This window comes from Meleagris gallopavo, chromosome 1 (assembly GCF_000146605.3).
Source record: "Meleagris gallopavo isolate NT-WF06-2002-E0010 breed Aviagen turkey brand Nicholas breeding stock chromosome 1, Turkey_5.1, whole genome shotgun sequence".
Lineage (NCBI taxonomy): Eukaryota > Metazoa > Chordata > Aves > Galliformes > Phasianidae > Meleagris > Meleagris gallopavo.
In genome coordinates, this window is record NC_015011.2 from 48,046,054 (window position 1) to 48,060,371 (window position 14,318).

General features: G+C 49.1%; 1 protein-coding gene across 2 annotated transcripts in view; it reads right to left on the minus strand.

The window, feature by feature from the left end:
- The window catches only part of L3MBTL2 (L3MBTL histone methyl-lysine binding protein 2), a 14,648-nt gene extending 1,373 nt beyond the window's left edge, over positions 1–13,275 (minus strand). The window contains exons 1-15 of one of the 2 annotated variants that reach the window (XM_003202309.3): positions 13,169–13,275; positions 10,770–11,046; positions 10,408–10,541; positions 9,955–10,078; positions 9,554–9,633; positions 8,083–8,200; positions 7,170–7,304; positions 6,440–6,528; positions 5,228–5,459; positions 4,849–4,928; positions 4,230–4,334; positions 3,063–3,210; positions 2,183–2,265; positions 1,585–1,819; positions 768–833 (exon numbers count right to left, since the gene is read on the minus strand). In XM_003202309.3, the coding sequence (XP_003202357.2) occupies positions 768–833; positions 1,585–1,819; positions 2,183–2,265; positions 3,063–3,210; positions 4,230–4,334; positions 4,849–4,928; positions 5,228–5,459; positions 6,440–6,528; positions 7,170–7,304; positions 8,083–8,200; positions 9,554–9,633; positions 9,955–10,078; positions 10,408–10,541; positions 10,770–11,046; positions 13,169–13,243 (1,981 nt within the window). In that variant the 5' untranslated portion in view covers positions 13,244–13,275. The remainder of the gene's footprint in view (positions 1–767; positions 834–1,584; positions 1,820–2,182; positions 2,266–3,062; positions 3,211–4,229; positions 4,335–4,848; positions 4,929–5,227; positions 5,460–6,439; positions 6,529–7,169; positions 7,305–8,082; positions 8,201–9,553; positions 9,634–9,954; positions 10,079–10,407; positions 10,542–10,769; positions 11,047–13,168) is intronic. The other variant, XM_010710577.2, reaches the window with a different exon arrangement.
- Positions 13,276–14,318: the final 1,043 nt, after the last annotated feature.

Genomic DNA, 14,318 nt, shown 5'->3' on the forward strand with positions numbered 1-14,318 from the left:
AAGAGCTACTGAAGAAGAATTCTACATTCATCATTTCAACATATGCTCCTCTGTGTTGTCCTTCATTAGAGATAAGGGACTTCAGCATGTGCTTAAATTCCCAGGAGGTGGTCCTGTTGGAGTCCATTAAAGCTTTGCTTACCTGTCTGAGTCTAGCCCTAAGAAATGGGCATGGTGGCATGGACAGCGTAGCATTGATATTTTCATTTTTAGCTGACGTTTTTATTTAGGTTCAGTGTCTTTATACTCTTTAGATGTCCATTCCTCTCCACCCCCCAGGAAGGAACACCTATGCATGACTCGCCATATCTACTGCAACAATGACAGCAACAAGGACAAGGTAGAACAGTGACACGGTCCAGCCCCACTACTGGCCTCTTCAGCCATCTTAAGGCTTTCTTTCCTTCAGCGCAAAGCAGCCAGGGCTGCTTTCTGGCTGCCCTCCAACTGTGGCCAAGAAACTCCCTCTTACCACAGACACGGTGGGAAAGCAGCACACCTCACGCCTGGAAACAAGCGCCATTTGTACCTCAGCCAACACAAAAGAACTGTGAGACAGAGCCTTCCCACACACACACAGCGCTCTGCTCTTGGGTAATGGGGGCGAGTAAGAAAGATGAAGCTGAGTTGTCACACCCAGAGCTGACTGAGAGCAAACACAGCAAGACGAGGCCTCTCTCTCCTGCTCTGACAGATCATAGACAGGGTTCCTCTAACTGGGCCCAGCCTGCGAGCGAGCGGGAGGGCACTAATCAAACATCACTCACTCTTCTTTCCATAGGGTTTCTTCCTCTTCTTGGGCACCTCCTTGGCCTTCACTGGAGTTGTGAGCTCTGCCATAGAGACGAGAGGGAAACGAAAGCCAAGTCCCACAACCAGTAGGTAACTGGGATGAAGTGATATAAGCGAGAAACAAGATATACCCGTCCCCCCGAGTCAGCGCCCTCTTCCCGAGACAACCGGCTGAGGGGAAAGCAAGGCCCTAGCACAGCTGTTGTCTGTGCTTCCACGTGAGGGCACAGGGTGACAGGCTGGGGCAGCACAGGGGAGAGAGGCCTAGTGCACGTTGGGCAGGAACAGGCAGAAAAAATGAGATCTGTAGCTTGGATGCAAAAGGAAATAATCTGCAGAGGTGAGGCAATGGCCTCCCTGTGACAAGGAAAGGAACAAACTCTTGAGAGGGAAACTCTTACCTTTCACAGAGTCAGAGAAATTATGAGTTAAGGGAGCAGTGCCTGAGGTGCCCCTGCTACCTGGCTAAGGCTGTAGTGTGCTTAGTAAGAGGGAGCTGTGCAGGGACAGGACCACCTGAACTCTACCCAACGTCAGCAGAGCAGTTCTCTGTTGGTGTGCAGGTGGGGATGCCAAGGGGAACCTGAGCCAACCTCAAACCTCAGGTTGTTTTCTCCTCACCACAGGCTCCTTCCTCTGCCAGCTGCAAGCTTGTGCAGCTGCAGAGAAGGACTTGTGGGAGCCAGCACAGCCCAAGCTGTCAAATGGGCCAAAACGAGGAGCCGCTCACAGAGAAGGAGGGAGGACACCTTTGCCTCCAGCATTAGAAACCAGAGTCAAGTCTTCACTCACCTGGAACAACAGGCGGCTGAAGCTGGTAACCTGTCAGCTCGCACCACCCCACAGGATAGATGTCTGGAGACTCACAGTCCACCCACTGGTCATACTCGTTGTCCCAGCCATCAAAATGGATGCTGAGCAGACGGTGCACTACACGCTTCACCGTGGCCACACATATGAGCCGGGGTTCCATCAGGTCCACTGCTTCCACCTTCATGCCTGCCTTGAAGCCGTGGTTTGGGCAGTCCTGAGTGCATTAAGAAGATAAAGGAAAACCCAAGGCAATTGCATCCAGACCAAAGCCATATCTGGACAGCAGTCCCCTACAACAGCTACAGGCTTGCCTACAGCAAGCAGAAAGAAAAAGCCCACTCTCAAGCCTGAACACAGGCAGAAATTGCTGACTGTAGGATCTCCCTCCCTCCCTGGAGACCTTCAGAAGCCATCTGGATGTGGGCCTAGGCACCCTGCTCTAGGTGTCCCTGCTCAAGCAGGTTGGACCAGATGGACGCAGAAGACCCTTCTAGCCTCAACCACTCTATAACGGCCAGAACCCTTGTGGTCTTTCTTGCTGACTACAAACACATCTCTTCTCCTGGGCAGCACTCACTGTGTTGAAGAGCCGTGCCGGAACAGATCTTGATTTTGTCATTTCCAGGTAACTTTCCCAGTTGAAAGTCTTTGCATCTTGCCCTGAAGGAGGAAGAGGAGGTCAGAGAAACAACACAACCACTGGACAGATCAGCTGAGAGAAAAGGCAAGAAGGAAGCACAGTAGCTACCTCCAAAGCATATAAAGCCTGATTTGGACATACACTTAGAGTACAGATTCCATGGCAGTCCAGCACCTCCCTCCAGTGGGCAGAGAGAAAAGATGCAACACTGAATACTCATGTCAGTCATATATCAGACCACGGAAATAGGTGAGAAGAAAGAATCAAGAAGTAGTTTGATTGCACATCGAAAGCAAACCACTAAATCTTTATCCCACAACAGCAACATCAGAAGAAGACAGAATAGCACTACACAAAATGCTGCAACACAAATTCAGAGTAGGCCTTTTTGGGCATGGCCAGGTGAGGCAGTAAAATCCACTCTTAGAGGAATGGCATATCAGACTCGATTATTTATTTGTGCAAGAAGAGGTGACTCCTGCCATTTCTAGTGGTCCGAGTCACAGAGCAATAGCTCTAGTTATCACTTCCCAGCGTTGTTATCCTTTACACCTCTGATTATTCACCTGGAACTGTACACCTGTCCCCATGATCCTTCAGGTGATAAGCTAACATTAATGCCCTCTGGAGATGTTGCTTCATTTCACCAAGACTCGGTACTGAGTGAGAGCTTTTCCTCCAGTCAGCTCTATCTCAAAAACCAGGAAGGTTGGAACTCTGAGATTTTGATTCATCTCAATCTGCCACTTCTCAAAAAAGCCCGGTCCAGCAGATTCTGCATGCAGGTTTGTGCCACAGGCCAGAACCCAAATCTCACCTTTTGGAGGGGTCAGATCAATGTTGTTCTTCTGACAGAAGTTGACAGGGAAGATGGCATGTGAGGAAGCATGATAGCAGAACCAGTCAGAGCCATCATCAGATGTGGCTCCATCAATGCTGATCATGAGATATCCATCCAGGAGCACCTAAGATGGGAGTGAAAGGCAAAAGTGCTCTAAAGTCTCTCCTTTCAAAGGATCTAACAGCACCCACAGCTGAATCACCGTTGCCACTAGACAGTAAAATGCAATGCTACATGCTCCAGGATCCTACTGGCAGCCCAGAGGGCCCCTACACCAGATACACTGTGAGTTTGTTACTGGGCTGAACCTACACCCAATCCAGCTGTAGGCAGCTACTTAAAGTAGTGAGACTCATTTCATAATGTCCATTGCAGCTAATTAGTACTGACAAAAATGTTGTAAGCACAACTGCCCCCAGCCTCTCAGCATTCTGAAGAGCTGGCTAAAGGGAATGTTTTCCAGTCAAAACTTTTTCAGATTTCCCCTGCCAGACCCCAAGTATCACAGCCTTCTGCTTGGGGTTCTATGACAGCAGTTAGGTTCTTGAGGGAGCAGGGAAAGCCCAAGTAAAACCTGCTTTGGGAGATGCAGAGCACCCCCCTGAGGAAACCTGGAGGAGCAATTTACTTTCCAATATCAGCCCAGGAGGAAAGCCCACTATCACTTCATCAGGAGAGATGGTCAGAGATGCATTTATCCTCAGCTTCCCAAACCTATGAATGCTGCCCATTAAAAGATATATGCCACTACCCTTCATCAGTTCTCTTTCCTCGAGGCAGCACTACAGATGGCTCTCCTTACTGGAGACAGGATCTTCCCTACTGCATGCCAAAGCGTGAAGGTTGTTGCCAGTCACACACCCTGGACAGTTAGCTCACAGATCACACGTGCTCATCTTTCTGCTGTCCACGTAGGTGTGAATGGCCAGCTACTGATCTCATCAGCCTGTCAGACCTCTGAGCTAATGCCCCAATTCACACCCTCCATTTACCAGCTGCCTATCTTTCTCTGGATAGCTCCACTTTACAGCTCTCCTCTCTCCCAGGCAAAATTCTACCCAGTCCTATCCATTTGAAAAGACCTGAGGAAAGGCTGGAATGTCTCAGATAAAGTCAGAAGATCTCTTCCCACCCAAAACTTACCTTGCAAACAGTGGCCACACAGATGTTGCCCAGATTCAGAGGGTCAATGGCCTCCAGTTTCATGCCTTCCTCAAACCATCCACCTTCAGCATATACGGCACGAACCTACAGGAGAGTCCAGAACACCATGTACTGTCAGAGGTGTGGGACAGCCCCATCCTGATACCAACTGCCCCAGGTGCAAACTGGATTAGCCCAAGAAGGGAGGGGAAATAAAGAACTAAAATACAATATAAAGAGGCAGACAGCACAATACTGCCCTTATGCCAGCAAGTTTCTGCCAAGACTCAGGCCAGACCAAGCATCTGGCTATTGCTCTGCAGCAGTCTCCTTCTGATCTCAGGCCCCACCAGTGTAGTCTAGCTGCTTACTCCTACTCTGAACTCTAAGCATCTGCTCACTACTCAGTTGAGCTCCTTAATCTGATGCCATCTTTTAGTTTTCCTGCCTTATTATTCTGACTTTCCCCTGCCTTGACGCCCCAAATACTTCACTGTCCTATAGCTGTAAGGGGAACAGATGAATCACCCTTAACTGCCCACAAAGCACCATATACTCAAGGAAGTGGTATCACTGCTCCCTGTGTTGTAGCCATGGCAGAAAGTGAGACCTGTCCTACCTTCTTAAAAAGATAGGGAACAGCATCGCAGTAAATCTTCCGGAAGGTGGGGTGGTTTGCCATGTCATTGCGCTTTTCTTCTGTAAGGAAAAGGGGAAAGAAAAAAAAACAACCACAAAAGAAGTGAGAAACCTGCAGCAAACGCAACAAGAAAATATGCTGGCTATCAGTTATCTGGTGAGAACTCAAAAGCTAAACAAGATCCAGATCAGATGAATAAGAACAGGTCAATCCCTCCGCATCTTCCTATAACAGGCAGTGATACAGAGCTCATACAAAAACAAATGCCTGATCTTCCACCACAACAGGACTGGTGTTAGCAGTAGAGCCGGGCAGCACGTAGCAAACCAAAAGATGCATGTGGGAGCCTGATCCCTACCTATCTTCTTCATGCTGTGGCCCACTCTCCGTGACCAGCCCACAGGATGGATGAGGGGACTCCACATGTGGCACCAGAAGTCATCATCGCTGTCACCATCTTCATAGAGGAGTCTCAGTCGACCCCCGATGACAGTGTCCACCACTGCCATGCGTGTCTGGGACACGTGGTTCTTATCCACCACCTCCACCCGCATGCCCTGCCGGAACGGGTACTTCATGCTCTCTGCCATCTGGCAACAAGAAGAAGAGGTGAGCTGATCGCACACAGTGCCTTCCTTCCCCAAAGACTTCAAAGAAACAGCTTTCCCCTTCACACACACAGCTCCTCTCACTGCCCAAAACTGACTGGGAGACATCTCTGGGAAGTGTTGCATGGGGCTGAATTCATTAGAGGCACAAGGAGCTGCCAGCCCCACAACATGACAGCACGGCTGGGCACAAACACCTTAAATCTCCCTTAGTCCTGTGGCTTCACAACAGGTACCCCAGACCAGGAGCCATGCTTAGCCAGCACGTTGTGTGAATATTATGGAAGGTGAGAAAAATATCACTTCTCTGCTCAGCAGGAACTGAATGGGGAGTTGCATGCCTTTTTCAGCCATAAAAGAGGCCACAAAGGTTTCAAGGTTGGGAACAGTCAGAGAGGTACAGCTTCCCAAAGAATAACTGGATTTTCAGTAGACTTCAAGAGGTCAGGTCCTTGTTTTCACTATTTTACTGTGATCAAAGGTTGAGCAACATGATAAACCACCTGCCAACTCTACCTCCAACTCTGGAGTTACAGCTACAGCTACAGACAGACCCAGTGAGTCACTGGCTGCCTCCTGATTGACTCTTTGGAGACCTGCAGTTTGTTGATAACAGCATATCTGTACTCATCTGCAAACACCCAAAGGTACTTACAGAGCACCTGACATTTTGGCACTGGAGATCTCAGAGTGCTATAGAACTACTAAGAGCACTCTAAACAGACTCTGACACTTCAATCAGCCTAAACTGAATGCAGATCCTTGAAGGGAAGGTGCTCCCCATTTCTGCTCATCAGGTGGGAGTGGAATGCTGGGAGGAGAAACACACAGACAACATCTGCCTGCCTCCAGCACCTTCCATAGCATGAGCTCTCAGCTGTGTTCCAGGAACAAGCAGCAAAAAAAACATCTCAGCTTCCTGAGAAGCAATAAAGGAAACACCACCTTCATCAAGCTCTCACCTTGATGTGGAAATCCACTGGGATGGTTCTGGCTCCCACCAATTTTTTCATGAGGTAGCTTCTCCAGTCAGTGTACTTGGCATGGATAGCTAGACACGCATAAGGGAAAAAGCATATCTTTATGACCAAAGGACTGTACTACACCTTTCCTCTTCAGTGAGGAGAGTTCATCTGTACTAGAAGTTTTCACACTCCAACACTCTCTCTGCTCTCAGGCAGACTCTACTCTGCAGCTCACCCTCACTACGGGCTGCGAGGGGCTGCGAGGGATCACCACCACAGAAGGGACTGCGCCAAGCTGACATCCAGCTCCACCCATCTAGATGTGGAAGTGGTATTACAGGAAACATGTAAGTCACGCCAAACAAATCCACTTGCCAGAATCCTGCTAAAGTATCATCCTTCTCCTAACTGCAAGCTGAGCAAGAAACCAGAGACAGTGTGTTGCTCAGAAACAGGATCCAAGATGAACCCCCAAAAGCTAAACCTAGTTTCTGTGAAGGTCAGAAGGAAGAATGACTACATTCTTTACGCTCTGTCCACAGATAAGACACAGCAGCTTGGCATCCAGCAGCCCCCTGGCTCAGCCACAGGCAGATGCAGGGTGAACAACCCCAAATGTCACAGCAGAGCACAAGTAGAGCTGTGGGTAGGAGTGTCCATCCCTCTGTACCATGCATAAGCTAAGGCAGCCAAGCCAGTGTTCTGGTCTCCCTTGTCCCACACTCACTTTGTGGTGGCACCAGGATTTTGCTGTTGATGGCACACCAGCCAATGGGATGAATATCCACTGTGCCTAAATTGCACCAGAAGTCATGGCCATCATCATTCTCAAAGCCCTCATATCGCAGAAGGGCCCTGTATCCTGTCAGGACAGAGAAAACAACCGGAGAAAGGCATTAGGGACAGAATTTCTCTTCTCTGTCTTGGGTATTACAGGTTTATTCCCTACAACAAGGAATTCAGAGCTCCACACAGGTTATCAGAGCTTCTCCAACCATTATAGAGGTGGAACAGTCCTTGCAAAGATCCCAGCAATCAGAAAAGGAATCAGATGCTGTTTTCCTCCCTCTTCTATACCATGGTATTTCCTGTTCCAAAATCCCTCAGCAATTTCTTTCTATGAAGAAAGGTTGAGGGAACTGGACTTGTTTAGCTTGGAGAAGAGAAGAATCTGTAGAGACCTCATTGTGGCCTTCCAGTTCTTGAAGGGAGCATATAAACAGGAGGGGGAATGGCTGTTTACGAGGATGGGTAGTGATAGGAGAAGAAAGAATGGTTTTAAACTGAGACAGGGGAGGTTTAGGTTAGATATGAGGAGGAAGCTTTTCCACACAGAGGGTGGTGATGCACTGGAACAGGTTGCCCAAGGAGGTTGTGGATGCCCCATCCTTGGAGGCATTGAAGGCCAGGTTGGATGTGGCTCTGGGCAGCCTGGTCTGGTGGTTGGCGACCCTGCACATAGCAGGGGGTTGAAACTAGATGATCATTGTGGTCCTTTTCAACCCAGGCCATTCTATGACTCTATGAATTGCTGAGCTGCAAGGAGCTGATGCTTTACATGATCAGCTATGTTCTTCTTACTCAAGTTTCTCCCAGCAGTCAGCTGTGCCTGGCTGTTGGGATTTGCATTGGAGGCATACCTACAGTCTGGATGACGGATGCAATCCAGTACACTCGGCTGGGGAGCACAGCATCACTGTTCAGCACTTCCACTTTCATACCTTTCACCACATCATCCCATTGATCGAAGAGTGGCACCTAAAGAATTGAGGCAGCCACAATGGGAAAGGAACATTGGCAGTCTGAGCACTTTCACCTTAGACAAAAGGTTTGCATGCTTTATCCCTCTTGTATCTGCCAGCAGAAACCAAACTGTGACAAACATTTCATTGGGATGTTTATAGAGGATCCCAAGAGGTAGAAATGTACTATTTCATTGCTGGCTGTTCTACAATCTTAAATTATGAGGGCTGCTCTGAAAGTAATGCCTCCTACTTTATTACTTTGGCCCACATTGATACAGCAGCAGAGGTTGTATCTTCCTGCCTACATTCCATTACATTCTGTTGCCGCATGACAGAAGGCAGCAGAGGGGCGGTTTGACAAAATGACATCTGACATGGAAGTGTGGATGAAGCAAAGGTGTGTCATTGAATTCCTCCACGGAATTCATGGAATTCGTGGAAAAAATTGCACCCACTGACATTCTCTGATGATTGCTGAGCAGTTGCAGAGAGTAAACAGTGGATGTAAGCACAGTGAGTTGTGAGTACTGCATTTCAGCATAGGAGGCAGCAATGTGAAAGACAAGCCAGGTCCCAGATAGCCATGCATTGCTGCCACACCACAAAACGAAGAGTGTCTTGATCAGCTCATCTATACGATTCAGCTAACGGTGGTGACTATGTTGAAAAATGGTGTTTTATAGTTGAGAATTTGCTCTATCAAGTAGTGTTCTTGTGTTCTTTGAATCTGTTGTAGTTTCCATGAAACTAAGAGGCATTACTTTTCAGGGTGACCTATATTGCTGCCATTCTGTAATACGAAAATCCCAAATCATAAATAAAATTGCCATTATCTTCCTGATCTATACTCAAAAAAACTAATTTTGTTAATATTAATACGGATGAAAAAGTTAAAAAACAAAACACAGAACAAATTATTTTAACAGAGAGAGAATATAGCTGCTGGTATCCTTCCATTTTTTCCACCTCCTTGGCTCACAGGGCTAGCCAATCAAGCAAGACTGTCAGAGGAAGCAGACCTGCTGGAGGAACAGCTACTGTTCCACCTTGCACATCACTGCATGTGGTACTTACACACAAAAATCACAGAGGCAGCTGAGAACTGTCTGCCATCCAACCCAGTCAAACCCAGCCCAGTAATGACACATCACCACTGGCAGTGCTCCTCCTCTGCTTCCACCCTTGAAATTAAAGGTTCCCCCCATGGGACTCCCTCCCACTCTTGGCTGTGAGAAACCTCAGCTCCCTTCCTCACAAACAGTGCTCAAGAAGCCCTCTCCCCAGACTTCTCTCTCCACTCACCACCAGAGAGCCCAGTGCATGCAACGTGTACCACGCACACTGTGAGGCATAGCAAAGAACTCACGTGTTTGAAGCAGCTGACAGGAGCTGCCTTGAAGCCATGTTCCTGCAGGTACTTTCCCCAGTCAAAGCCCAGGACTAGTGCTAGAAATAGACAAGAGAAGAAAGTAAGGCAAAGAGGTTTATCTAAAGGCACACAATACTCAATTACCTTCAGACTAAAACATGTAACCACGCAAGGGCACAGCACTCTGTCCCAGCAAGCAGAGACTCTGTATTTGAGTGCATTTTCCCTGAAGGGGAGCTAGATCCCACAAGTGGTGTCACTTGCTCTTGAGAAATGGAGTTTCGGGGCTACCTGTGGGGCCCCAGTATCTCTGGAGAAACCAGAGTGAAGCATGGTGCTATTAATCTCACAGTCACGCCTCCTACAGATGTACCTCCTCACGACTTGCCTATACTCACCATCCTGGCCTGTCAGCGTCCCATCTGCCAGCTGCCCTGTGCCCTGCGAATGGAGGAAGGCCCCAATCTTGGCAGACCAGGCTGCCTTGTGCAGGACTTTAGCTTTTTTCGTTGGTGGCTTCCCCTACAAAAGAAGGATCATTAGTGGAATAGAAAGGGAGAGAAGCTTGCAACTGGCCAGCAGGAGATGCACATCTCTCCAGGGATGATTTTCAGGTTACTATTAGTGCTCACAGGAACTAGAAGGTACAACAAATGAAATATAACTCTGCCCTTCCCCAGCTTCTAGGAAACACCACCTCTCAGCTGGTATGCTTTTCACTGGGGGCTTCAAGCAGAAATAAGAAACCACTGGTAATAGCAACCTGAGACCTCCTAGACAGCAAAAATCCATTCCTGCACACAGGAGCATTCTGCTCCATCCCCAGGAAAGGAGGATGGGTTCTGACTCACCTGCAGTCTGGCCAGGATGCTGGCCTTTTTGGAGTTTGAGGAGTAACTTCTGGAGCAGGAGACACTGCAGAAACGTTTGGTCTTGGAGAAGAAAGCCTCCCTGGTTCCCACAATCCCACACATCTCACACACAGCTGAGAGGAAAAGCACAGAGATATGAACAGTTAGCAGGGTCTATGCTTTACAAGTGACAGATCTAAGCCCAGGTAATCCCCACTGCACATAGCAGCTCCTCCATGTAATCCAGAACCTGCAGTCTCAGTCCAGTTCTGCTCCCAGAGCATACTCAGAATGAAATCACACACCCTTTGGCTTCCTCCAGCCCTCATTCCTTCTATCACACACAGGAGAATGGGCACTACCTGGCTCAGAGCCACTGTCTTCTGTGATCCGGCCTGTGGGTTGCTGGTGCACAGGGGAGAGTGGAAGATCTCCAACTTCCCGATCTGCCACCTCATCATCACTAGATTCTTCCAGACAGGAGCTGCTGTCACTGCCCATGCTGCTGTTGTAGCTCCGGAAGCTGTCATAGCCTCCAAAGATGTCCAAGTCATCCTCTTCCTCCTCTTCTTCCTCCTCCTCACCTTCCTCCTCCGCCCTCTCCAAAGACGAAGTTTTGTTGCAAATGGAAGACACCACCTAACAAAAGAACCAGACTGCTTTAAAACAGACATCTTATGCCAAATGTTCACAAGCTTGCCTTCACTGCTGGGAGGCCTACAGGACTGTGCAAGAAATCCATGCAACAATCTCAAATTCAGGAGTTTAAAGAATCATAGCATGGCCTGGGTTGAAAAGGACCACAATGACCATCTAGTTTCAACCCCCTGCTATGTGCAGGGTTGCTAACCACCAGACCAGGCTGCCCAGAGCCACATCCAGCCTGGCTTTGAATGTCTCCAGGGATGGGGCATCCACAACCTCTTTGGGCAACCTGTTCCAGTGCATCACCACCTCTGAGTGAAAAGCTTCCTCCTCATATCTAACCTAAACCTCCCATCTCAATTTAAAACCATTTCCCCTTGTCCTTTCTCTAATCACCTTCATAAACAGTCATTCTTCCTCCTGTTTATACACTCCTTTCAAATATGGGGAGGCCACAATAAGGTCCCCCCAGAGCCTTCTCTTCTCCAAGCTAAACAAGCCCAGTTCCACCAACTTCTCCTATAGAAGAGGTGCTCCAGCCCCCTGATCATCTTAATGGCCCTCCTCTGGACCTGCTCCAAGAGCTCCACGTCCTTCCTGTACTGGGGGCCCCAGGCCTGGACGCAGTACTGCAGATGGAGCCTCACAGGAGCTGAGTAGAGGGGGACAATCACCTCCCTCTCTCTGCTGGTCACTCCTTTTTTAATGCAACCCAGAACACAGTTGGCCTTCTGGGCTGCAAGCACACACTGCTGGCTCACGTCCAGATTCTCATCCATCAGGACCCCGAAGTCCTTCTCTGCAGGGCTGCTCTTAACGGGTTCTTCTCCCAATTTGTATAAATACATGGGATTGCCCTGGCCCAAGTGCAGCATCCTGCACTTGGACTTGCTCCTCCTGCAGCAAGTTCCTTTAGAGGAATTTTGTATGCTGTACATTGCTTCCCAAGAGCAAAAAGCACAGCCACAGAGCTGCAGTGACATAAAGTTTGAGGAATGTGGGATGAATGCAGGGAACTTCACAGGCATGCTGACAAAGATGGAATGAGCCCATGTCCTTCCAGGCACTGTCTCTTTCAGCAACTGCACAGCAGTGCAGACACCATTGTCAAAGCCACAGCGAGCTTCCCACAGAGTACCAAGCTACACGCTCTTACCACCAAAACTCACAAAACTAGTGCAGACTAAACATCAGATTTCAGGAAATACTACTTTTATTTTCTGAAAGAGTGGTCAAGCACTGGAATGGGCTACCCAGGGAAGTGGTGGAGTCACCGACCCTGGAGGTGTTCAAGGAATGTTTTGATTTTGGGTTGAGGGACATGGTTTAATGAGTACTATTGGAGATAGGTGGATGGTTGGACTGGATGATCTTGAAAGTCTCTTCCAACCTTGGTGATTCTGTGAATCTGTGATCTGCTGGCCAACTTTTTTCAGAGTTGAGTTTATGTCCTTTGGAAACTGCATAAACCAGAGCTGACCTCAGTTCAGAAGCTGTCTCAACAGGTCAGCTTTTATTAAAGAGCCTTTCCTACAACCAGATGTCTCTGCACCTGATCACACCTGGCATCCAGGCAGGGTTCAGTCCTGAACTGTTACCGTGAGAGCAGAGGGACGGGAACTGAAGGAAAGGAGCTGACTAGAAAAACCTCAAGCTAAGAATAAGGGCAAAACAACCTGAGAAAAGGTGTTAGGAATTCACAAGAGAGCAGCAAGAAGACAGGATCAACACAGCGAGCACTGCAAGGTGAGGCACAAGAAACTGCTCATCTCAGCCCCTTCTGCGCTCGCACCTCCCTTCAGCTCGCAGGAAGCAAATAACTTCGGATCGCTGCTCCGGAACCAAAAGGGTCTGAAAGCAGAGACGCGCTACCGAGCGGGAACACCCGCAGTGCCCCCATCTCTCCCCCACCTTTACGGCCTGCTGAATCCACACCGGACACCACACCGGGAGGCGGACCTCCCGCAAACAGCCGTTAAACTGCCGCCACAGCCCGCGCCGCGCGCCTCCCGCGGGGCGGCCCAGGCCCCCCAGGCTGTGCTGTGGGGCTTTGCACAGCGCTCCGCTGTCGGAGCAGGGCCTCTGGCGGTGCCGTCCCGACCCCACCGCCGCTCACCTCCCCCTGCTGTTGCTGCTGCTCCTGCTCCATGGCTCCCAGGACGCCAGCCCGTCTCACGCGCGTGGAGCACATTTCCTCCCCCTCCCCCGCAGCCGCGCATCTAATTGGCCGCAGCTGGAAGAAAAGGAGCCAATCAGCGAAGAGTTTGTTCCCGCTGCGCCCCCCGCGGGGCAGACGGGAGGCGTAGTTCGATTTCCGCTAGAAGGAGAAAGAGGGTGGTGCCTTAGGGCGGCCGCACCGTTCCATGTTTCCCGCCTTCCAAAGAGCAGCTGTTTATTCAACCTCAGCTTGCAATCATTTCATGCAAAGACAGCTTCCCTCCCCTCCACCGTAGAAAAGAACCGTGGTCTTAGTTGAGCTGCTAGCAACATCCCTCATCCCAGCTCCCAGTTAAGAGTAGGCAGGAAGCACGTGTCTCTTCATATCTCTAGCATTTATTCTCTTTCATGCCAAGCTTTGATTTATCAACTTCAATGTGCTGGCACAGTAGATAGGAGAAAAAGAAAACAGAAAAAAGAATATTTCTACTCTGCTAAGACCCAGCAGTGAGTATCTAAACAACACATGAAACATAGGCATGCTCTTTTTAATATACAAAACTGTGTTTAAACAATCTAATTTTATTACGGGAGAATTCAGGAGGCTACCAAGAAGTGGTAGGCACATCAGTTGCAGGAGACAAGAGGAAAGACGTTGAAAAAAGTAAATAAAAAAGGCAATAGGTCACACTGCCAACAGTATCCAGCTGTATTATAAAAGGGGTGGCTGACAGGGAGAGGGAGGGGATTGCCTCCCTCTACTCTGCTCTTGTGAGGCTCTGTCTGGAGTACTGTGTCCAAGCCTGGGACCCCCAGTACAGGAAGGACACAGAACTGTTGGAGCAGGTCCAGAGGAGGGCTGTGACGATGCTTGGAGGGCTGGAGCACCTCTGCTATGAAGATAGGCTGGGGGAGTTGGGCTTGTTTAGCTTGGAGAAGAAAAGGCTCCAGGGAGACCTCATTGCGGCCTTCCAGTACTTGAGGGAGCTTACAAACAGGAGGGGAACTGACTTTTAGCTGGTCTGTTAGTGATAGGATGTGAGGGAAGGGCTTTAAACTACAAGAGGGGAGATTTAGGTTAGATGTTAGGAGGAAATCTTTCACTCAGA